Source organism: Triturus cristatus, chromosome 11, assembly GCF_964204655.1.
Source record: "Triturus cristatus chromosome 11, aTriCri1.1, whole genome shotgun sequence".
Classification (NCBI taxonomy): Eukaryota; Metazoa; Chordata; class Amphibia; order Caudata; family Salamandridae; genus Triturus; species Triturus cristatus.
The window spans coordinates 649,417,174-649,441,996 of NC_140594.1; the positions used below are offsets into that span (position 1 = coordinate 649,417,174).

The 24,823-nt window shown below is 50.0% G+C and overlaps 1 protein-coding gene across 4 annotated transcripts in view; it reads left to right on the plus strand.

The window, feature by feature from the left end:
* Positions 1-24,823, plus strand: part of FARP2 (FERM, ARH/RhoGEF and pleckstrin domain protein 2) — a 1,344,877-nt gene that overhangs the window by 998,457 nt on the left and 321,597 nt on the right. For all 4 annotated transcript variants that reach the window (XR_014970597.1, XM_085634160.1, XM_085634162.1 and 1 more), the window contains exon 18: positions 20,759-20,996. Coding sequence is in view for 3 of the 4 variants with exons in the window: in XM_085634160.1 (XP_085490286.1) it covers positions 20,759-20,996 (238 nt within the window). In the remaining variant the exon portion in view is untranslated. The remainder of the gene's footprint in view (positions 1-20,758; positions 20,997-24,823) is intronic.

Consider the following 24,823-nt stretch of genomic DNA (forward strand, 5'->3'; position numbering starts at 1 on the left):
CCTCTCTCGATGCAGTTCTTCAAACGGCTTTGTTCCCTAATGATTGAGCTGGTGTGGGCGGGTAAACAACCCCGGATCTCCTGAGAGGTGCTTATGCTACCACTGGTACAAGGCGGGCTGGCGGCTCCAGATTTTGTCCTCTATGCGTATAGTGCCCAGGATCAATTCTTACATTACTGTATACACCCAACCCGCTTTCAGCCTGACGTCGCCATCGAGTTGGACAGAGCTGCCCCCCTTCCCCTCAACACTGCCATTTACCAAACATTCAAGCTCCCGCGCAATGAGGTGGACACCTTTGAAGCGCTGCAAAAGGAATGGAAGGGTCTCTGTAAGCGTGCAAACTCTGACATACTCTATGCCCCTTCCATGCAATTGGCGAATAACCCACTAATTCCACCACTCATGGACAGTAAGGCGCAGAAGCGAGCGCATTTGCACCACATACTGATAGGACAGGATTTATGACCAGGAGACAACTTTCTTACACTACTACAGATGTGTGGTCCTATGCCTCCCTCAGCGTTAGATACGCTGCTATATTATCAGCTACGGGCAGCCTTCAGATGAAAATTTGGGACATTTCTGAAGCCGCCCCCGCAGCTGCCTGCACTTGAGAATGTACTGGCGGTGGAATCAGGTCGCAGGTTGATCACCCGAATCTACACCATCACACAGAGGGAATATCCAATCATTGTGCCGACATCTCGTGCGTCATGGGAGGGGGATCTGCGGGAGAGAATTACAGATGAGCAGTGGGATTTTAGTTGTAGACAGCTAGAGCAACTGTCCCCAAACTATCGACTCAGACTCATCCATTTTAAGTACATCCACCGACTCTACCGTACTCCGATGCAGCTCCACTGGATGGGGGTGCACTCTGGTGATAAGTGATGGAGGTGTGGGGCTCCCCAAGCATTATTCTTACACCTGGCATGGCAGTGCAGACCTATTGCCAACGTTTGGTTAAAAATACTGCATCCTGTTAAAGATATAACTGGCCAAACCCTACCCTGCACACCTTGAAACAAAAGCAAAGGTGCACTACAATACAAGGAAAAATATTAGATCCGTGTCCAAGGTGTATTCTTCAAAAGTTCTTCTTTTATTTAAACAGGGTTAAAACAACGATCAGGATGAACTAAACTGGCTGTTTAGTTCATCCTGATCGTTGTTTTAACCCTGTTTAAATAAAAGAAGAATGTTTGAAGAATACACCTTGGACACGGATCTAATATTTTTCCTTGTATTGTGGTGCACCTTTGCTTTTGTTTCAAATTGTGACATTCCTGTGTTTGGATTGCATTGTGACAGTGGGTGCGTTGACAGTGTGCACACAGATATCTGGGTATTTCCAGTGTATTTACATAATAAAAGGGATAGCGGGTCAGGTGCTGTGTTATATAGGGTTCCCCTGTCTAGGTTTTTCTTCCTACCCTGCACACCATTGGTGGGGCTGCTAGGAGTCCTTTCTGACATACCACCGAATTTGAGGAAATTACCGGCCATGCTACTACTGATGGCCCAGAGGCAGGTGGCCCTCGATTGGGGTGCAGTTTCCCCCGTCAACGAAAGAGTGGATCCGGGATGTTGCTTATTGTAGAGCCCAGTTGGAGGTGTATTGCGAGCTGATGCCAGAGCGATCTCGCCCTAGAGACATATGGGGCCCGTTTGTGAACTGGTTGAGTACTGCAGATGTGGATTATCCTTAATAGGAATATCACAGTGATGAATACCCTGCTTTGTACCAGGACACCGGGTGAGATTTAATGCCACAGTGATTTCGAGGTATCCCTTTCCCAATAATGTTTATTTTTGTGGATAACTGAGTACACTAATGGACTGCATCATGCTCAAAGTGCTGGGGCGTGGCTAAGCACGCGATGGAAGCGGACGTGCCCGGGTAGAGCTCCCGATCGAGCCCTCCTGCCCCGGGCCGCTTCTCCGCTGCAACAATCCTGAACGTTGCGGATTTGGTCGGCGGGCCCTCCACGGAGCTTTCTCCGCCACCTGGCCAAGTTTGAGGCGAATCGGCGGTGGAACACCGCGCCGGCCCCACGGACGAGGCCGTGACCGCTCTACAGGACGCGCGGCCGCGGCTCGCGACTACGCGAGACCGGGGCGCTGCCCTGTCCCTTAGGCCCGAGGCTGCGGTCTGAGGAGGAGCTACCGCGACGCCGAGCGGCGGCCCACGACGGCGACGAGGGCGGACTGGCGACGGGGAGGCCACGCTTGCACTCACCTGGGGACCCCCCTGTGACGCCACGGAAAAGACGGTGCCAACACACGCTGCCACCACCCACGGAGCCCTGGAACCGCTGGGGGAGCGCAGACCTGGGCCTCCTTGGCGCACACACGCAACGCGACCTCTGCGCCACGTGCTACGATACGAGCCGACGCGGGAAGAAGGACTCAGGGGCGCCCCGCGGACTAGAAGAGGGACACTGAGAGCTGACCCGGCTGCGACTGAGCCCCCCACTGGCTGAGCCCCTGAACACGCGGCGAGGGCGACACGGCCTGGCTGGCTGAGACGGTGAGACACGGCGAGGTGAGCCGCCCCCATCCCGCTGAAGCAGGGCATCAACGGAGCAGCACCCCCCTACCCCACGACGACAGGGGGGTCGCCTTCCGCGCGCTGCTGGCTCCATGCCTAGAGGGGCGCGAACCCGCTCCGGACCGGGGTTGACGGCGGAGAAGAGGCGCCACGAGCCAACGAGGCCTGCGATGGATACGGACCATGTGACGGCGAAACTGGACAGTGTCCTGGCGGCCATGGAGAGGATGGAGGAATCGCTACAGCAGACGCGCGCCTCCCTGGAGACCCGCATAGACAGTGTGGCAATTGACCTGACGCACCTCAGAGCCGACCACAAAAAGCTGCAAACGCGCACCACCGCGCTGGAAGACGCCATAGCAGAGGTCGAGCCAGCGACGAAACGAGCAGAAGCCGGGGTGAGCGACCTTCTACACCGGGTGGAACTACTAGAGGGAAGGGCTGAGGACGCGGAAGGCCGGGCACGAAGGAACAACATCCGCCTGGTGGGCATCCCGGAGCGATGGGAAGGGGCGAATCCTGTCCGCAAAGTCGAGGACTGGCTACGGGACCTATTACCGGACAACACGCTCTCCCCGCACTTCGTGGTGGAAAGGGCCCATCGCGTCCCCGCGAAACCACCACCTCCGGGCTCTAACCCTCGGCCGTTTCTCCTCCGAGTCCTCAACTACAGGGACCGCGATGCCATCCTGCGAGGGGCCAGAAACCTAGGGGACATTACCATTGACAACGCGACAGTGATGTTTTTCCCGGACTACACGGCGCGAGTACAGCGGCAAAGACACTCTTTCCTGCCCATCAAACGACGGCTGCGTGAAGCGGCCCTCCAGTACTCGCTACTCTTCCCAGCCAAACTGCGAGTGGTGGCACACGACAAAACCCATTTCTTCACGAGTCCCGAAGACGCGGAGGCCTGGCTTGATGGCGGAATGCCAGCCGCGCCGCGACGGACGACGGGAACAGGCGCGGTGGAAAGACCGAGGGGACCAAGACGACGACGCCACCGCGGGTCGCCCACACCGCCGCCAACCGGCGGGACACCGAGCCACTCCCCGCCAGCGGACCTTGTTCATCAGGAGCAGCGGGACGCCCTGCGCAGGGTGGCAGAGATTAGCAACTCTCCGGCGTCGTCGGCTCGGCCGGACGCCAGCCCGACGGCCCACTCAACGGACGACGAGGCAATCTACGGCATCCCGGACACACAGGAATCTGGAGGACCCCCGGAGGTCACACCGCAAACAGTGGACCTCTTTGGCTGAGGTGCCCCGGAAATGTGATGCCACCTGACGTACATTGCCGACCTCCCGAATCCCTACGAGATGGCCCCTTACGGACCTGAACTTGCTTGAAAGGCCTAGGCACCTATGCTGACGGCGCTGAGGGGGGGCCCGCCTGTGGGGCCGGACACTGTAAGTACAATTTCTACTTATGGCCGCACGGCCTACACACCTGATTCACACTCATGCAGAGACACCTTTTACTGCCGCATGCTCGGCTTGTTACTATTGGGGGGTCGTGGGGGGGAGAGTGCCCGCACCCTCCCCCTTCCCCCCCCCCCCTCTCCGTGGGCATCCCAGCCCCCCGCTGACATGATGGCTGGGCGCACAGCTGCTGCGGCCGTGAACTATGGCCATCGGACGCCCGCCGGCCGGCAGCAACATGTACACAACGCCTGGGAGGCATGCGAGGCGCTTCCGAACCTACATTGCTTCCGTTGTTGTTCAGAAGATACTTCACCCACCCCCCGAGACTGTCTAGTTCGTAAACTCGCTTGAGTGTTTGGACGGCGACCTGTTGTGCAGCCGACCTTTTGGTATTCTACAAGTTCTCATCTCTCTTTATTTAGTTGCCATGTTTCGACTTTCTATGCACCCTTTCTTCCCTCTTCCCTCACCCTGTTGGAGATCACGACACTGCATGCACATCACTAGCTGTAGCTACGCAGCGGGTGCGGGCTGCTGGCCCCGGGGGGCCCTTGAGATGGGGGGATGCGCTCTTGGGGGCGGAGGGAGACCCCCACACACAGGACAGTAATGGCTAGTACCCAAATATGCACCTGGAATGTCAGGGGGATGCACACACCGGCTAGGCGCTACCATATTTATTCGTACCTAAAGCGGCACAAGATTAACGTAGCGCTGCTTCAGGAGACGCATCTGAACGGCGCTGAGGTGCGGACACTACACCGTAGATGGCGGGGACAACTCTACGCCACGGAATACTCCTCATTCGCGCGTGGAACACTGATATGGATCCGCCCGGGGACCCCGTGGGAGGCCACAGACATTGCGATAGACAGCGAGGGCAGATACACGGCCGCGCGAGGCAGGCTAGATGGTCATCCTATCACATTGATGTCCCTTTACTCCCCCAACATCGAACAAGCAGGCTTCCTGGCGCGGCTATCAACGACTATGGCGCCCTGGCATGACACTTCGTGGATTATAGGGGGCGACTATAATTGCACCTTAGACACCACGCTGGATCGCTCCTTCCCGCCCCCCGCGAACGCCCCTACCAGGGGAGCCACGAGGGCGTTGCTGGAGTGGGCTGCGCAATGGGACTTACACGATGTCTGGCGACAGCGCAATCCGGGGACGCGGTCGTACTCCTATTACTCTGGCGCTCACGACCTGTACGTCCGCCTAGACCGCTTCATGGTATCCACAGACCTCCTGCCTCATGTGACGGACGCGCAATACATGGGCCGCACACACTCAGACCACAATCCGCACTTCATGTCCGTAGCCTGGGCCCACCCACACCCCCCTGTCCCCACATGGCGCCTGCAGCCAGCGCTGCTACTAGATGCGGCTTTTCGCGCTGCCCTACTCGAGCGTACTGCGCAGTACTTCGAGGACAACACTGGCACAGCAACGGACTCGAGGGTGGAGTGGGATGCCTTCAAAGCCGTGATACGGGGTCACTGTCTGCGCACCCAGGGGCAGATCAGACACCAACTAGAGGGAGATCTCACTAGGCTGGAAACGAGTTTACTTACGCGGGAGGAGGAGGCGGCGGAGGGAGACGAGGGCCCGCTACAGGACGCCCGCTCGGAACATACACGCCTCCTGGAGCGACTTCGCCATGTCAACTACGCGGCACACTCGGCGAGGACTCACCGCCTTGGTGACAGGCCAGGCAAGCTTCTAGCGTGGCTGATTTCGCGGGATGCCCGCTCCAAGCCGGTAACGGCCATACTGGGCGAGGGTGGGGAACTGGAGTACACGCAAGCTGGCATCCATGACACTTTTACTGCCCACTATACCGCATTGTACCGCTCCCGGCTCGCGGTTCCCTACGCTGCTATTGCAGACTATCTCTCCCCTCTGCCGATGCCGCAATTGACTATCGCTCAGCAAGACGAACTCGGCGCTCCACTGGAGGCGGACGAGCTTAGAGAGGCCATCTTTCAGCTCTCCAACGGGAAAACTCCGGGCCCGGACGGGCTACCGGCTGAATTCTACAAGGCTGGCTCGGATATCTTAATCCCGGAGCTCCTGCGCATGTACGCGGCGCCGGCGGAGGGCGCTGCCCTGCCCCCAACATTGAACGAAGCCACGCTGGTCTCTATACTTAAGCCGGACAGGGACGGCACGCGGGTGGGCTCTTACCGCCCACTGGCTCTTCTAAACACAGACTATAAGATTCTTGCTTCTGCACTGGCTAGGAGGCTGGCCCCTCACGTACCCACTCTTGTACACCGGGACCAAAATGGGTTCGTCCCCACACGCCATACCTCCCACAACATCCGCAGGCTCTTCCGGGTGCAGGAATACGCCACGCGGCAGTGGCCCAGGGCGGGATGCCTGATACTGGACTTAAAGAAAGCCTTCGACTCCGTCGAGTGGCCATACCTAAGGGCGGTTGCGGAGAGGTACCAATTGGGGGGCGGCTATAACGCCATGATCGCCCTGCTTTACAGTGAGCCGACCGTCCGGGTCCGCACGGGTCGCATCCTCTCGGCCGCCATCCGAGTCCGCAGAGGCACCCGCCAGGGTTGCCCGTTGTCGCCGTTGCTATTTGCACTGGCAATGGAACCCCTGGCTGCGACGCTCCGAGCGCACGGACTGGAATGGGGAATCCCATTGCCGGACGGCCTACACACGGTGTCCCTATATGCAGATGACCTGCTGCTATACGTCAGAGACATGACCGCCATCCCTGCTTCCCTCGCTGACGTTTTCCGCACCTTCGAAGCACTGTCGGGCCTGAGGGTTAACTGGGCCAAGTCGGGAGCCTACCCCTTTGGCTCGGAGACACCTGAGTGCGACGTCCGACTGGGAGGAGACAGGCTGCGGTGGTACCCCACCACCTTCCGCTACCTGGGGATACGGATCTACAGGTCCCCGACGGACGTCCTAGATGGGAATCTCCTCAGAGCAATCACATCCGTGCGCACGCAGGTTAGCTACTGGAACACCCTGCCCCTCAGCGTGCCTAGCAGGGTAGCACTGACCAAAATGATAGTGCTGCCCCGCCTCTTGTACTACTTTGCAAACCTGCCCTTGTATGTGCCCGTCAGAATATTCCGCGACCTGGAGGTATTGCTGCGCACCCTCATCTGGAACAAGGGAAGGCCGCGGGTAGCACTGGCCAAACTGTACATGCCTGCTGACTCTGGGGGACTAGCGGTCCCCAATCTGGAGCTATATTATCTTGCAGCGCAGATGCAATGGGTGGCGGGGTGGCTGAGTGGCAAGCAGCTAGAGGACACTGCCTCACACGCGGTTGCTTGGACGCGGACGCAAGTCCACACGCTGTTCCATCCGCTGACTCGTGCGCCCTGCCCCTCCCAGATTTACCTGGCGGTAGCGCGCAGGTGTTTCCAGAGGTGCCTTCGCCTCACCCGCGCGACCACACCGTACGCTCCGGAGTTACCACTACTGGGCATGCCTAGCCCGACGGGACCCCTCACGGAGGCCCATTTGGCAGGGTGGGAACAGGCAGGTGTAGATACGCTAGGTGACCTGTATGAGGACGGCGACTTGCTGACGTTTGCTGCCCTGACGGACGGCACGGCGCTCCCGGCAGGGCAGTTTCTCCTGCATGCCTCCCTCATGCAGACGCTCTCGGCCTCTTGGGGCGACATGACGACGGAGCTGCCGACGCATACCTTCATCCAATATCTGCATATTATGGGCAGTGGCGCACACGTCATACACTGGCTGGTGCAGGCACTCCTCGCACACTCACGACTGACCACCTCGACATTAAGAGAACGCTGGGCGACGGACAGGGGCAGAGACTGGACAGATAAAGAATGGGCGATGATACTGGCCAGCCCGGTTAACGTTCCACGCAACCCCCGCTTCAAGCTCATACAATATTACATATTGCAGCGAGCGTATCTCACCCCGGAGAAGATCAATAAATATTTCCTGCGCACGGATGCCGCCTGCCCGCGGTGCTTGTCACCAGGAGCGGACCTTTTGCACATGCTCTGGCACTGCGCTGACGTGCAGACGTATTGGAGCGACGTGCTGTCACTGATCGAGCGCGGCGCGGATGGACGACTGCCACGCACGTGGGAAGCGTGTCTCTTGGGCCTGTACAAGCGCACAAAGGCGAACAGAGTACAGGCGCGCTTTTGGGACATGGGACTTGTTACAGCCAAACGCTTGCTCACCAAGCACTGGAAGGCGACGGCCCCTCCGCACATCAGGCACTGGAGGGCATCCTTCGTCAACTGGGCGCAGGCGGAAAGCGCAGTGCTCCTCCGTGAGGAAACTGCGGGACTCAGGCAGTACCCCATCGCTCACCTTTGGGATGGCCTCCTCGCTACCTTTCAGACGGCCTGCCGAACCCGTGGGATAACCTAAACACTAGGCGGACACTGATACACTACTAGATCGCTGGCAACATGTCTGAGACCCCGGTGCGGTTAGCTCCTGGCCCCCTCGACCTGCATATTCCCCTGACACATCTCACATACCGCACGACAGGCTACTACTGACAGATACTTCTTGCGCTGTGCTCTGGCGCACGCGCGGGACTTACTGCCGCTGCTACCTGGGAGGGCACGCACAATGACGACCCCCCCCCCCTCTTCTCCTCCCCCCCCCCCTCTCCCCTCCCTCACGATCGGCCACTCGACGCGCTCCCCGGGCGACCGGCTACGCCCTGCTGGACAGCCCCTCTCTCCTCACACATTGCTGCACGCGGATCTCCTTTTTTCCCCCCCCCCCCCTCACCCTTCTACTTCTGGCCACTACCCGAGTTCTCGACCCTGACCTTGATCCCTAAAGTTTACGTTGCACACCCGGGGCACAACTCGGCGACTGACTACGCTCCCTAGCAAAACATGTGTTCCATTATAGCAACGGCCGCCACGCGCACCCTTGCGAACTACGCTGCAACCTCCTTGACGCGCTTCACCCCACGCTACACGCGGGCCACCGGGACTCCGATGTCCACACATCAGGGCGCTTGACGGACAACCCAGCACCCAGCACACATCCTTCTGCGAGCCCAGGAGCTAGCTGACAATGATGCGCAGCGGGCGGATACGAAGCGCCCCCCTCACACGCGGACAATGCGCTTTAGCTGAGAAACAACGCGACACATATCAGAAAAACACCACCGATTCGCTTACACGCAATGTACACACCTGAATCCTCTATCTAGGTACAACTGAGCTCCGCCGCCGGACCTCCGGGTTGTCGGCTAAACGGCTGTGTTTAAACATTTGACTGTATGTACCCGAACATTGCTGACCTGGTGCTCTGTCGCAGAATTGTACATTGCCAATCGATGCAACTATGGTTAATAAAAGTTCTCAAAAAAAAAAAAAAAAATCATGCTCAAAGTGCTGTTGAGGTGTAATGATGCTATGCTATATATGCTGCAATTTCCTTCTAGTTAGCTGACGGGTCTGTCAGCATTGTACTGCTGTTTGTTATGCTATTTGTAATTTACACAAAATGGCAATCATTTTTTTTTTTTTAGATTTCATTATTGGGATATATCTAGGTTGTAGAATGAATATGCTTTCAAAACGAAAATGTCACGTTAAGCATGATTGTGGGCCTTAAGTTTGAAGTTCTAGGATAGTGAGACAAAGAAGAACTGGCAAGGCTGAACAATTTTAATGAAGAACAAAGACAGTGTTACTGTTACCAGTTGGTGCTATCGGACGAAGGGAGGAAAGGAGACTGGAATATGGGAGTAGTGTTAATGGCGCCAAAATTCGTTTCTTGGGAACTGAAAGATAGTGAGATGTGTATAAGTTCATGTCTTTCTTGAATGTTTTGTGCATCTTAATTAGTGGACCCACCTTCGGGTTAGTCAGATTCCCTGTAGACTTGGAGAGGTACAGACCTCTCTTGACTTCCCTTGATTGTGTGGCTACTTGCTATACATGATTCTTTACCTGAAGAACTTCTACAGAGGTTCTGATGCTGACACATTTCTTACTTCCTTGATTCAATAGGGCCTTCCCTATCCTTAGCCTAGTGTAGGGCTTACTAGATGCTGAAATTCTTTTCCATGTATGGAGAGGAAGACCGAAATCGTTTGTCCAGCAATCAGGTTCTTTTTTCATATTTTTCATTGCTGCAACGTATATTCTTTTATGTTCTTTGTTGTTGAGGACTAACATTGTAAGGCATGTTGGCCTTCCTTTAATCATTCTATATTTTTACACCATGTTTTTGAGATTGGTTTATATTAGTCTGGCTTTGAGCTTGTAATAAATCTTTTAACTTGCAGTTACTGTCTCAGACATTTAGTGTGTGGTCTTAATGACCACACTATACTTGGAGATTTAAACTGTTGTTAACCCCTTTACTCTCAGACTACTACAAAGTTCTATTGACCAGAACCAAATTGGAAGAATGGCCCAGAGCGTTCTCAGGTGCTCGATTTCTGATGCCACAATGGTGCCTGGGTGACAGCTTAACCATTGAGGAGATGGATGCGCAGTGCCCAATCAGGCAGAATGTCGGTTGAATTAGTGCCGCAATAGTCATCGTAAACTCACTGAGCAGCAGGCTCGATTTACTGCTGAGAATTGTGAGCTTGCCTATCTGCTGTGTGGTCTGGGCGGTAGATGATGAATAAGTGTAGTGGAAATATTGAGGATTTTATTGAGAATTTATTGGCAAGTGTGTTCAGTGAACTGTCCTTCTCCAAATGCTTTGTGGAGGAGCGTGCCCTTTACTCCCTGATTGCATTGCAGCTGCCTTGCAGACCTCCCTGATGGACTGTAGTGAGATTCCCCAATTTCAGTGAACTAGACTGGATAATACAGATGGTCCGAGAAAAGGCACAGTGCTCTATAAAATTTTGAAGGTGTTAATTTCTTCTGACTTTACTAGGGCAGTTCAGATAGCACAGAAGTCATTCATGAATGTCAAGAAAGTACTTCATGACAAGAAGATTAAATAGCCCATAAGGTTTCCGCCAAAGTTGCATCTACAATTCCAAAGGCAGGACCAATTCTTTAATTCAGCAGAGGACGCTATGGCCTTAATCAAACAAAGGATTCTTAAACAAACCTGCTAGAACCTTTCCAAGAAAAAGCGCTGAACAATGATGTAGGACTGCTAAGAATATTCAGCACATCACATGATGGTGACTGGTGGTATTGCTGGGAATCGGTGGGGAGAGAATGCCCTCTCCTATCAGACCTCTCTCTCTCAGATGACAGGTGTGTGAAGTAGGGTGTGGGAAGGGATTGCCCTCTCTGTTTAAACCTCTCTCTCAGATGATGGGTGTGCATATTAGGGTGTGTTGAGGGACTGACCTCTCTGCTGAGACCTCTCTCTGTATTTATAGGTGTGCGTACTAGGGTGTTGGGAGGGACTGGGCTCTTGTTTTAGACCTTTCTCTCAGATGACGGATGCGGGAAGTAGGATTTGTGGAGGGACTGGTCTCTCTGCTGAGACCTCTCTCTGTGATGATAGGTGTGCATAGTATGGTATGGGGAGGGACTGGGCTCTCATTTTAGACCCTTCTGTCAGATGACGTGTGCATAGCAGAGTTTGTGGAGAGACTGGCCTCTCTGCTGATACCTCTCTCTGTAATGATGGATGTGTATAGTAGGGTGTGTAGAGGAACTGGCCTCTCCTTTCAGACTTCATTCCGAGATGACAGGTGTACATAGTAGGGTGTGTGGAGGAATTGGTCACTCTGCAGAGATCTCTCTCTGTAATTATAGGTGTGTGTGATAGGGTGCCACGAGGCACTAGGCTCTCCTTTCAGACCTCTATCTCAGATGATGGGTGTGTGTAATAGGGTTATAGATGAGCCTTAACTTTACTCACAACTCTTCTCAAACTAATTAGCATAAACAGTAGAGTCTGATAAACACCATCTCCAGTAACACTTCTGCATACAGTAAAAAGTGTGCATAGCAGAGTGTATTTAAACATCACCTACTCCTTACTTTTCATGATCCTGTAATAGTCCTGCGAGATCATAAAATAAAAAGATTTAACCTTCTAATCATCACAGTACTTATTTATTATACACTTCCTCTCAAAGACAAGGACCACAATATGCATTCCTACTAATAGAGTGTACTGAGAACTCATCTACTCCTTTTTACTATTTACGATCACGCGAGAGTCCTGATAGATCGTAAAAATTAGTTAAAAATATTATACATTTATTATCTTCACAGTAGTTATCCCTTAGACACATCCTCTCTAAATCTAGGGTGACAGCATGCCTTTCTGTTTCCCCCCTTATATAGCTTTTTTACTTCATTTCTACAACACCTCCAATTTTTCACAGTAAACAGTAATGGAGGCCATTTCATTTCTAAGATTCCAACAGCCAGCCAAACAGAGTGCTCTCAAGACTCGCTGGATCCTCTTGCGACAGTGTGAAGGCTAAAAGTAAAAACCGGCCTCTCAATCAATTATAGACCTGCGTTTTTAAATTGCGCTCTCGCAGGGCTCTTGTGAGCCCAACCGTCCAAATATACTTTCCTTTTTGACTCTTAATTTCTAAAAAACTACTGAACCGATTTACACCAAATCACATAAAGCACAGTCTGTGAACCAAGATCTAGCTTCCTGACGAATTTGGTGTATTTCCATTCAGCAGTTTTTGCTCTAGCCGTCTCTAAAGGTGTTTATAGAAAATGCATGGAGATTCTACGTTTTGGGACATCCACTTTTATCTTGGTCCCCCACTTGACGGAAGGTGCTGAGATGGATGAACTTTTTGTTTGGAAGGTTTTGTAGAAATTCATCAAATGGAGCCAAAGTTATTAGCAAACCAAAAATCGCTCCATCTATGGAAAAACATACCTAACTATAACTACCTACTGGTGACCGTCAGTAGGATAAATATATATATATATATATACATATGTGTATACATATATATATTTCTGAAGGAGTTGCCGATCGTTAAGAAGCAGTCGGACCACAGTGCAAGCTTCAAGCCTTTATTTGGTACGGTCGTAGTCCATCACGCAGCTAACATTAAAAACAGCTACTCCGCAGTGCCTGACACGTTTCAAAGACAGCGCTTCTTCCTCAGAGGCTTGTTGGAGAAGACGTGCTGTCCGGTCACTCCTCCTTATTTACATATTATAGCGCGCCCTGATTGGGCTGTTCCAATGAATCTGCACTCCTGTATTATGGGAGTTGAAGTGTCCGGAATATTCTTTCACAATGGCTGCACTCATGACTGTTTAAATAGCAAGCCCAGGATGGGCCTCCACTTCAGTACTCGTCCTCAATCCAGCACTGTAGCCCCACTGTAAAGTTTGATAAATATCATCCTTGTGGCCCCCTTAGATAGCGGGGTGGTGCATTCTCCGCGGCGGGGCTGCCGCGTATAGATTTCTGAAGGAGTTGCCCATCGTTAAGAAGTACTCGGACCACAGTGCAAGCTTCAAGCCTTTATTTGGGATTGTCGTAGTCTATCATGCAGATAACATTAAAAACAGCTACTCCGTCGTGCCCGACGCATTTCAAAGACAGTGCTTCATCCTCAGAGGGTTGTCGGAGAAGACGTGCTTTCCGGTCACTTCTCCTTATTTACATATTATAGCGCGCCCCGATTTAACATATATTTGTGCGCCAGTCAGTTAAGCGTTTCAGCGCTCACCTACAGTCTCATCGATCGGGTTTCAAACGTGTTGCTGAAAATATATATATATCTACAGGTCCACAACTTCCTCACTACCGCCCCCAGCCCTGATGGCAGATGTGCGTGCTCGGACGTGAGCTCCAACCCAACAGCAAGGTTAACTCTTTCCTGGCTCCTGTAAAAAGAAATGCGCACTCCAATGTTGCTTGCACGTGAAATTTGTTCCAAGTGTAGGAAAAGCACAAACTTTCAACGCGTTTCGGCAATCAAGTCACCTTGGTCACAGTTGGGTGGCTTCTTCCTAAAGATTAGTGAAAATAGAAAATACGCATCATTATGGTAATAACATAAACAAAGTGCTAGTGTATGGGAGAACATTCTGCGGCTGGTGGTCACCATATTGGAAGGCTTACAATTACCTAAAATAAATAGTTGCACCAGCATTCACCAGGGATGTTCACGCGTGTTACACAAAAAAGAGCAAATGATGCCTAATGTGTAAAGTAATTAAAATAAAACATTGGCACAAACCTCAATAAGCCAAGAACATTCTGCGGCTGGTGGTCACCATATTGGAAGGCTTACAATTACCTAAAACTTGTCCCAGTCCTGAGGCGGATGCCGGGAGCTGGAGGTACTCTGCTGCTTTTTAAAAATTGTATTTTGTGTGGTGTCACTTTCTAACTGCTTTTAAACTAAAGCACAACGTAGCGCTCGCGCACAGCTGATCACTTGGGCTGCATCGCGCCCTTCATCGCTCTTCACCTGCAGCCGCCATAGCCACCGGCGTGCGCGCAGACTCCGCCCCTTTCTCAGGCCACGCCCCCTGATCTTGACTACTTAAACCGCTGACCACAGCGGCAACGTGTAAAACTTGTCCCAGTCCTGAGGTGGAAGCCGGGAGCTGGAGGTACTCTGCTGCTTTTTAAAAATTGTATTTTGTGTGGTGTCACTTTCTAACTGCTTTTAAACTAAAGCACAACGTAGCGCTCGCGCACAGCTGATCACTTGGGCTGCATCGCGCCCTTCATCGCTCTTCACCTGCAGCCGCCATAGCCACCGGCGTGCGCGCAGACTCCGCCCCTTTCTCAGGCCACGCCCCCTGATCTTGACTACTTAAACCGCTGACCACAGCGGCAACGTGTAAAACTTGTCCCAGTCCTGAGGCGGAAGCCGGGAGCTGGAGGTACTCTGCTGCTTTTTAAAAATTGTATTTTGTGTGGTGTCACTTTCTAACTGCTTTTAAACTAAAGCACAACGTAGCGCTCGCGCACAGCTGATCACTTGGGCTGCTTCGCGGCCTTCATCGCTCTTCCCCTGCAGCCGTCATAGCCACCGGCGTGCGCGCAGACTCCGCCCCTTTCTCAGGCCACGCCCCCGCCTTCCAACATAAATGTATATACATAGGACCCGCAGCGGACGAGCGCAGCGGGAGCGCCATTTGCGCGCCGAAGGCGCGCCTAAGGGAAGCCCGTCTGCGCCCGTCCGCGCCAAGACCGCGCCAGGCGCAGGAACCCCTGCCCAACATCCTCTAAACATCAGGTATGCTCCCAATGACCTTCTCAAACTTCGAGGCAGATCTGACTGCCCCTGCAAACTTGATCTTTCTAAAGTATTCGGTTCCACCAGTTGTAACAAATGTCGTTGGATTCTCAACTTCGCCACCAAGCAGCCAACATCCCTCAAACGACCTCACTTTACAGGAGGTCTGATAAACGCCAGGTCGATGTGCAAACACAGTCAGGATATCCACGACCTCATTATCGACCATGACCTGGACTGTCTCATGATCACTGAGACCTGGCTCACTGAAGACAGTAACCCTGACATAGCCATCGCCCTCCCCCCAGGTTACTCCTTTCACAGACAGGATAGACTGAAAGGTAGAGGAGGAGGCGTTGCATTCATCTTAAGGAACTCCTTTAGCTGCCACACCTTCTGCCTCGACCCCCTCACTGATGCAGAGGGACTAGGTTTCTCCATCAAACTCAGTCAAACCCTCTCTTTCTCAGGTGGTCTGATCTACCGCCCACCTGGAAATGCCGCGAAATTTCTCGGCTCCCTTAATGACGCACTCGGACACTTCCTACTCCGATACCCACATTTCACCCTCTTGGGCGATTTTAACCTGCATCTCGAAATACCTGTTGACCCCTTCACCAGTAATCTGCAGCAGACATTGGATATTTTCAACCTGCAACAAAGCGTCAAGCTGCCCACTCATTCCCTTGGTCACACCCTGGATGGTGTCTGTTCCAATTTCCCAGCCATCTCCACCTTACCTCCCATTCCCCAAATCTGGACTGATCACAGCCTGATCCTGTTCCATATCCTCAACGTCCCCCCTTCTAACAGCAAAATACCAACTCTCCAACACATTCACTCCATCAATTGGAAAACTGTTCAGGAAAGTCTTATTTCTCATCCCTTTTCCCCTACTAACGCCCCCCCTTCCTCTGGTAACATCGATAAAGATGCAGTCTCTCTTAACAACTGGCTTTCTCAAGAAATCTCAAAACGATGTCCACCTAATAAAAAAGACAACACCCTTAAGAAAATGAAAATTAAAGCCCCTTGGTATACGCCTGATCTTACCGCCGCACACCTACTCTGCAGGAAAGCAGAACGTAAATGGCGTAGATCCTACGAAAATGACGATTGGAACAACTACATTCTTCAGAGGAAAAATTATCTCTCAACCATTAAATCAGCAAAAAGAACCTACTATGTAAACGCCATTAAAGAGGCCAGCCAAAAACAACAAACCCTCTTCTCCATAGTAAAATCTTTCACCAAACCAAAAGCTCTTCAACCAGAGATCCCCCCCGTCCCAAGAACTGTGTGATAAGATCTCCGACTACTTTGAGGAAAAAATCAGCTCTATCCACACAAACTTCCCCCCTTCCCCTCCGGTGTACTCAATCTCGGAGCTAGACAAATCTCGCCCGACCGCAAACAGCCTCAAACTTTTCACCCCGGTGACCCTAACTCAGACCAGAGAAGCGATCCTTTCATGCAAATCGGGCTCCCCTTCTGACCCTTGTCCCCCCAAGATCCTCCACACCATCATTGATGAAATCAACCCCATCATTAATGAAATAGTCAACCTCTCCCTCAAATCTGGCTCTGTCCCTCTCGCTTGGAAAAAGGGTGTGGTTAAACCTCTTATGAAAAAGGCAAACAAACCCCCCTCTGACTTAACTAACCTTCGTCCCATCACCCTGCTACCTGCGCTGGGCAAAATAACAGAACAGTTAGTCCATAAAGAGCTCAAGTCCTTCCTTGATGCCCACAACCTACTTCACCCCCAGCTATCCGGTTTCCGGTCTAGACATTCTACCGAGACCGCCCTGATCGAGCTGACCGATACCATCAAAAACCTACAAGATCAGAGGAAGAAGGCCATACTGATCCTTCTTGACCTCACGGCGGCATTCGATACTATTTCCCACTCCATTCTGCTCAACAGACTTATGGACATCGGCGTCACAAACTCGGCCCTTGCCTGGATCAGTTCCTTCCTCAGTGACAGATCTCAAACCGTCTCACTGGGTCCTTTCCAATCGAAAGAGAAAAAGATCTCCTGTGGAGTTCCCCAGGGCTCCATTCTTAGTCCCCTCCTATTCAATATATATCTCATCCCCCTACTTTCACTTATAGAATCGTTTGGCATAACTGTCACGTCTTATGCTGACGATACTCAGCTTGTCATCCCTCTCGACGACAATTCCAACTTGGCCGAACTTAATCTCAAGCGCTGCCTCACAGCGGTCTTTCAATGGATGGACGCCAACCATCTCCGCTGCAACTCGAATAAAACCGAGATCTTGCCCATTGGAAAGAATGCATCTTTCAGTCCCGCCCTGTGGTGGCCTGATAACTCTGCTGCCCCACCTCAGACAGTTTCATCGGCCAGAAACCTCGGAGTTATTTTCGATTCCGATCTTTCTTTCGATTCCCACGTCGCAGCTGTAGCAGGTAAATGCTTCGGCATTATAAAATCCATGCGAAAGTTCTTTGACTTCCTCCCGCTCGATTCCAGAAAGACCATTGCGGTAGCCCTCATACTCTCTCGAGTGGACTATTGTAACGGCCTCCTGGCAGGGACCAAAAAGTCCACCCGACTGAAACTGCAAAGTGTCCTGCACACTGCCGCGCATCTCGTCTTAAAACTCCCACGCAAATCTTCTATCTCCACTGCCCTCAGATTCCTTCATTGGCTCCCCTTGCACAAGAGAATACTCTTTAAAATTCTCGTTGTAGCCTTCCGAGCCTTCAACAAATCCGGCCCAGTCTACCTGTCGAGACGCTTCCCTCACTACACCCCGGGTCGCACTCTCAGATCCTCTCAAGAAAACCTCATGACCCCCTCTAAATTCAACCTGAAGTCCAAAGGCGGAAAAACACTCAGTACCCTGGCTATTAGAGCCTGGAACAGTATGCCAAGGCATCTTAGACTTCAGACGCATGAGAAGCCGTTTAGGAAGCTCCTCAAAACGTGGACTTTTAGTCTCTCTGATGACTGGACTAAAGCAGCCATTTAGCCCCCCACCACCTTTCCAGTGATCTGGTCCCAGGTTTTACAGCGCCAAGATGCTCCCTTCGGAGCGAACGTTTGCGCTCTATAAATACCTATCCAATATCCAATATCCAAAATATTTCAGAAACATAAACATGGAAAAATTGGAGACTAATCATAGATGTGATCTGTATTTCCAAACCACAAATTAATACTGTTCATAATTGCCTGATTAGTTGTGGCAGTAAAAGTTCAATGGAGCCCAGAGAAAGTAGGTAAGTGTGATAGAAAGCAGGGGTGTACGTATTGAAGTCTAACCAAGTTGACAACCAATAATTATGACTCCATGTCATACCCCCACACCCTTACCTTAAATGCAGTCTGTAGAAAGTAGGTGAGTTCGCTATAAACTACAAGTGTACAAGTGGACAACAAATACTGATGACTTCATGGCATATGCCCGCACCCTCAAAACTGAAAAAATCCTCACAGAAGAGAGCACAGTGCTCAATGTAGCCTATGTGGGCAACAATTGGTCATGGATTGATAAAAAAATTATGCCAAATACAAATAACTCAGTCCGCGAGTACTGCATAGCCAATCCGATTATGCACAATGCTCTGTTCCTCCTGTGAAATCTTTAAGTCTGTCTTATGTCAAGAATCAAGCCCAAGCAGGCAATTGGATGTGCTGACTATGGGATATGTATTGGATGCATATTTAACTCCCCTTGCCGCCCAAGTGGGTGTAACGGCCTCACCTTCAATAGTGTGGATTATGGACCTTGAAACCCTGTGTACAAGAACACACTACTCAGTCATAAAAATCTAAAATTCTATTCTGAGATAAAAATCTATATGATTACTTTGTCCACACACCAGATAGATGCTGCTTCCTAAACAATCAAGCTCATTGACTCCAATTTCTCCAAAAATACTCCAGTGCACAAGTGGACCAATATCCCACTTGCGGTCTGCACATCCCCTGGTTGTCTTAAATTAGCACTGTTTGAAAGGTTGAAGCCACAAAAGGGACGAAAAGAGTACAAATGACAGATGAAAGAAGCAGGAAAATAGGAAAGGAAACAACAGAAGAACCAGTAGGTCAAAACAGGTTAAAATCTTCAACAATTTACAAGCACAGCAGAATGCTATAAAATTATTATTATGACAAGAGACCCTAATATAGACAGACATGAAGTCTTCATCCTAAATGAACCCCTAATCAGTGTTGAGACCTGCAGGTTTCTTAGTATTTACTTCAACGATATATCTTGACTTGAGTCTTCTTAGGGCCGTCTTTCTGCCTCCCTCTCTAGTTATGGGTTCAATTATGTGTGTGACAAAGAAACTGAGGAGGCTACTTAGTTTGTTATGACATTGCGCAAAGTGTCTTGCAACAGGATAATGTCTGTCTTCATGGGTAATGGCTCTTATATGGTCTAATACCCTTTTCTTTACTGGGTGGATTGTACTCCCAACACACCAACAATTGCAGGGACACATGAGGACGTACATAACAAAATCAGAGTTGCAAGAGGGAGATTTCTCAACGGTTTTCTCTTCCCCTGTGAGAGGTGAGGTGTATTTGGATGTGTGTTTACAATTTTTACTTGCTTCGCATTTGTTGTGGGGTAGGAAACCTTTCCCTGTATTAGTCCGCCGATACCCACTGATCCGAAGCCCAATTGCGGAAAAAAACATCACCCACTCACATACCACATCCCCACCACGCATGGCCAAAGGCTGTGCGCAGCGTGGGTTGGGTGCATGTGGGGGGCTTGGCTGCAGGGCCCTACGGCCATCCCCCACCACCAAAGACCATGTGCGACGGTGGTTGTATTAACGTACAGTAATTATTACTTTGCATTTAAAAAGCCATAAAAATTCATGGAAAAAACACTTAAAAAAAAAAATATTTAGAATGTTTACTAGAGCGCGAACATGACCACCAAGGGTATCAGAGTTCTTTACAGTTTATCCATCAAGAAGGATACAACCGGTCAAAAACAGAACAAACAAAGACAAAAGTTGACAGTCTTGTAGAGCCTGGCACACTCGGGAATCGGAAAAAAACTAATGTTACAGGGACATTATAGGTAGGTTCACGTTTTTACCACACAAAACCATAGAAATTGACCAGTTATAGTTATACTTATAGTTATACTTATCTGAAGAAACTATAACTCGTGCTGTTAAATAACTTTAGGCCACGAGTTATCGTTTTTTAACCTAAGTATAACTATACTTAAAACTATAACTGCATGAATTTCTATGGTTTTGTCTGGGTAAAACATGAACCTTACTATAACGTCCCTGTTATCTTTGTTTTTTTTAGTGAAAAAAAAAATAATATATATATATATATATATATATATATATATATATATATAATATTTACAGAGGGATAGATTGTTGAGTGTGGGTAGGAACCATGAGTCCATTTCAGAATTTTATCATAATGAAGTAGAGCAGTTTGGCATTGTGCTCTTGAAGTAAAATTGCACATCAAGTTGTTGAAAGTTGTTCCTGGGTCCATTTAGTTGCACAACGACATATTTGTTCATGCTAAGATCCTGTCTGGTCAAATTATGTACTTATTAAATAATTCTTTGATTACCTCTTCTCTGATCCCAGGACTTCACTGGTTACCTGCAAAAGCACGATGGTGTTTTGACGGAGCTGGAGAAGGCCACTAAGCGACTGAAAAAACTGGAGTCTGTGTACAAGGAGTTTGAACTACAGAAGGTTTGCTACCTGCCACTCAACACATTTCTACTGAAGCCCATCCAAAGGCTTATGCACTATAAGCTGATCTTGGGAAGACTGTGCAGGCATTACCAAAAAGAGCACCGAGACTATGCAGACTGCATTGGTGAGCACTGAAATGTATTTGGGAGAAAGAAGTTGCTAATGTTAACCAATTTACAGTAGCACTAATTAAAAAACCCATCTCCTTTTTGGCCATCTTTGATAGCCTTAACCTTCGAATTATACTTGAGATATTTAGTTTAAATTATTCTAAAATGTGCACGCTAGGAGGCATTTGATTGTTTGTGTTGCGTCTAATGGTTGTCAAAATCACAGTTCTCATCTGTGCTTCGAATACCATTTTTTTTACTTCTCAGGCACATTCATAAAAAGTTAATGTTTTATCTAAACAAAAGATGGTCAACTCCAATACCACAACCCCACTCAAATGCTAATGTTATTAACCCCTTAACTGCTGGGGCTACTCCCACCCCTAACACCCCCCCCCATGGTTGAGCCCTTTTTTATGTTTATTTTTTTTAAACATATGTTTATATAATTTTAGATTTTGTTGCACTTACACACAGTTACGTATACAATGTTCCCGAAGCTTTGCAGAAGGTAGCAGCATTAGATCCCTCTAAAGATTTGTTACATACTTGGTTTAACATTGCTACATCTGAACATGTATTGTGTCATTCCAGCAGGTCTTTCCAATGTCCATAGTTAATACTAGCTTGATTGTTTGCCCTTATTAGACTCTCTCAAACTGATGTTTATCATAACCAGTTTTAACAGAAATAATAACTTCTGAGCAATTGTCAGCGACTTCCCTTCAGTACATATTATGAGATCTCTGTGTCATGCGATTCCCCCCTTGGATTTCGTGGTACTATATCAACTAAGCAGGCATTGCGTGCGGAGTAATGTGTATAGCTATCTGTTGACAAGCATTTTCCATGTTTGGATCTTAGGGGGATGGGATGTATCGTAGCTAGTAAGTTGCAGTTGGCCGATGCAGTGCTCTTGTTCGGTGGGTACGTATTGTGTGCATGATGCTGCGGGACGCATCTACAGGTCCTACCTTAGTACAGCCCATCACCGACTACCGTGATGCTTCGGGCACAACAATGAGTGGGGATGGGGAGGGAAGGGCTGGGCATTGCAGAACACATGTGCAGCAGGAAGAACGTCCGGCTGTGACCCCTCGTCATAGCTGGCAGATTCACCAGGTGTAGTCGGGGCAGGAATCATGTTTTGGAAAGAACGGGGACCCTGAATCTAGGATAAACTAGCCCGGTGAATTACATTTGAAGTAGGCACATCAATTCTAAAGAACCAATATAATGGCATTGATTTGTCAAAGCCAGATCTTGAAACATTGTGTATTTACTTCATTTATTTTTTCATATTTTATTTTTTTCGCAAAAATATTACAAAATTCTGCCCTGATACTTTAAAAAAAAATCAATGAATATACATATTTGTCGGGGCAGGAGTCTCCACGCTGTCTTCCCGTAGCCCTTAAAACCCTTGTAGTATGGATTCCCAGTTCATTGTGATAGGTTATTTACGAAGGCCACGGATGTCTTCTACTCCAAGCGCTTTGCCTTCCGCCCTGGCCCACACCAGCAGGGATTAACTCCAAGCTGATACTACAGGGGGATCCTGTTTCTTCCATTTTTTTGTAATCAGTCGTTTGGCTGCCAGCATGCCTAAGTCAAGGAAGAGAGAAGTGACCTTTAGCTTCTTGCATCTAGGGAAGAGGTGTAATATACACTCCTCCCAAGTGTATTCCAAACAGCGGCCCGTAGACGTCGCGATGCCGGTAAGTGTGTAAGGATGGACAGGCCCACAACATTTGTAGTAAGTCAGCTCCTGGGTGCTCACATGTGGGGCACTCCGTGTCTGTTCTCCTATAGAGCTTTTTGTTTTTTTCTGGCGTAAGGTAGTCCCTCTGGAGTATATAATGTTGGATAAATCTAAAACGTGAGTTACGCTGGATGTGTATGGGGCTAAGCAATGCCTCTGTCCACTCCTTGTCTGTTAAAGGGTGCCCCCTGTCTGCCTCCCACTTCTGTCTAACAGGTGTCATTGATAGCGCCGTGTGTATTCGGAACAATTCTGCAAACCATCTGGTAAGGTGTCAATCACTACCCATAACATGCAAATATTGTATGGTAAGGTGTGTAGGTTGTTCTGCACTCATATCTCCCCATATCTCTGAGTGCCACTATAAGAGAGTGACATTTAAAAAAATTACCAAGCGGTAGGCCATTCACATCGGCCAGCATCTCTTATGGTAGAAGCACCCCTTCTTAGTAAAGATCTCCCAGTGTTTGCAGTCCGGAAGTTAACCAGGTCACTAGTTCTGCTGCGGCCACTTAGCCGCCTCTGTGAGGTGTTCCTCCCAGAGACAAAGCCATAGCACACAGAATTGCTAGGCATGTTATATACAAACTTTGGCGATAAGCTTTGTACGTGACCTTAAGCAGTAGCTGCTCAGGCTATTTGCACCTGGTGCATGGGTGGAATGTGCGGAGTATGTCACCGAGGGACTGAGGTGAGCAACTGACAGTGGGAGAGTGCACCAGAAGGACATTTGGGAACGCAGCGCTGTAATTGCTCTCCTAAATTGTCCTCTAGCAGGTCTTCCTGTTGTTGATAAATACGGATGCCTAGGTATCGAACCGTATCAGGCTGCCAGGGAATGCACCCGTCATTGTACCGGAGTACAGGGTCTGTGTGCCCCTGACTAAAAGGGTACAGGCAGGATTTGTTCCAGTTGACCCTCAGCCCGGATAATGCAGCAAAAGTTGAGAGTATGTAAGTTAATGTAGGCGGAAATGTGCGTATGCCTTTGAGGTAGATCATTATATTGTCCGCATACAGAGACACTGTGTGCGTGCCATCACGGAGGGGAATACCCCACTCCATGCCCTGCATTCTGAGTATTGCCGCTAGTGGTTCTACTGCCAGAGCAAATAACAGTGGGGATAGAGGGCATCCCTGCCGGGTGCCTCTCCTGATCGGTATGGGTTTGAAGATGTAGTAGCCTGTCTTCACTCTAGCTGTTGGTTGCATGTACAATAGCTGAGCCAGGTGGAGGAATCGGCCCTTAATTGCAAATTTGTTAAGTACCGCAAAGAGGTAGTCTCACTCTATTGAATCAAACGCCTTAACCATGTCCTAGACCAGGCCACCGGAGTGCGGCCAATGCTGGGGAGAGTCGGGGGCTACTCTAAAGAAGCACTGGAGATTCAATGACGTATTATGGGCTGGGACTAAGCCATTCTAATCAGGTCTCACTAGTGCTGGCAACAGCGGGGCCAGACGATGAGTGAGCACCTTAGCCAATATTTTGTAGTCCGTGTTGAGCAAGGCTAACGGACGATATGAGCCGGGCTCGGTCGGGTCTTTGTCCGGCTTGGGCAGGGAGCCGAATAGCGCCTCCCACATTGAGTGGGGAAGAGAACCTGTGTCTACCGCAGCATTGTATACCTGCTGCAGACGCAGCATTACTGCGTGCGCATAAGCTTTGTAATAGTCAGAGGGACGGCCATCCGTGCCCGGGGTTTTGCCTATGGTTAATGCCCATATTGCCACCCCAATCTCTGTGGAAGTGATGGGTTCCTCCAGCTCTAAAATGTGTGCCTGGTCCAGGACCAGAAGTGTGACCTGGGAAAGAATGGCAGTTAATTGTGTATCGTTGAATGTGTTTCTTGTTGTGTATAGGGCCTTATATTAGCACGCCAGTTCTGCGTGTATTTCTGCTTGTGTGTAGAGTAGCTGACCTGCGACGTCTCGGAAGGTAGATATAGGTTGCAATATCTGCTCTTGTCTTATGACCCATGCTAGAAGAAAGCCCACACGATCCAAGTGCGCATGTACTCTGGCTGAGTGCCCTGCATAATTTACACATCTGATGCGTGCCAATAATTCTGCCAATTC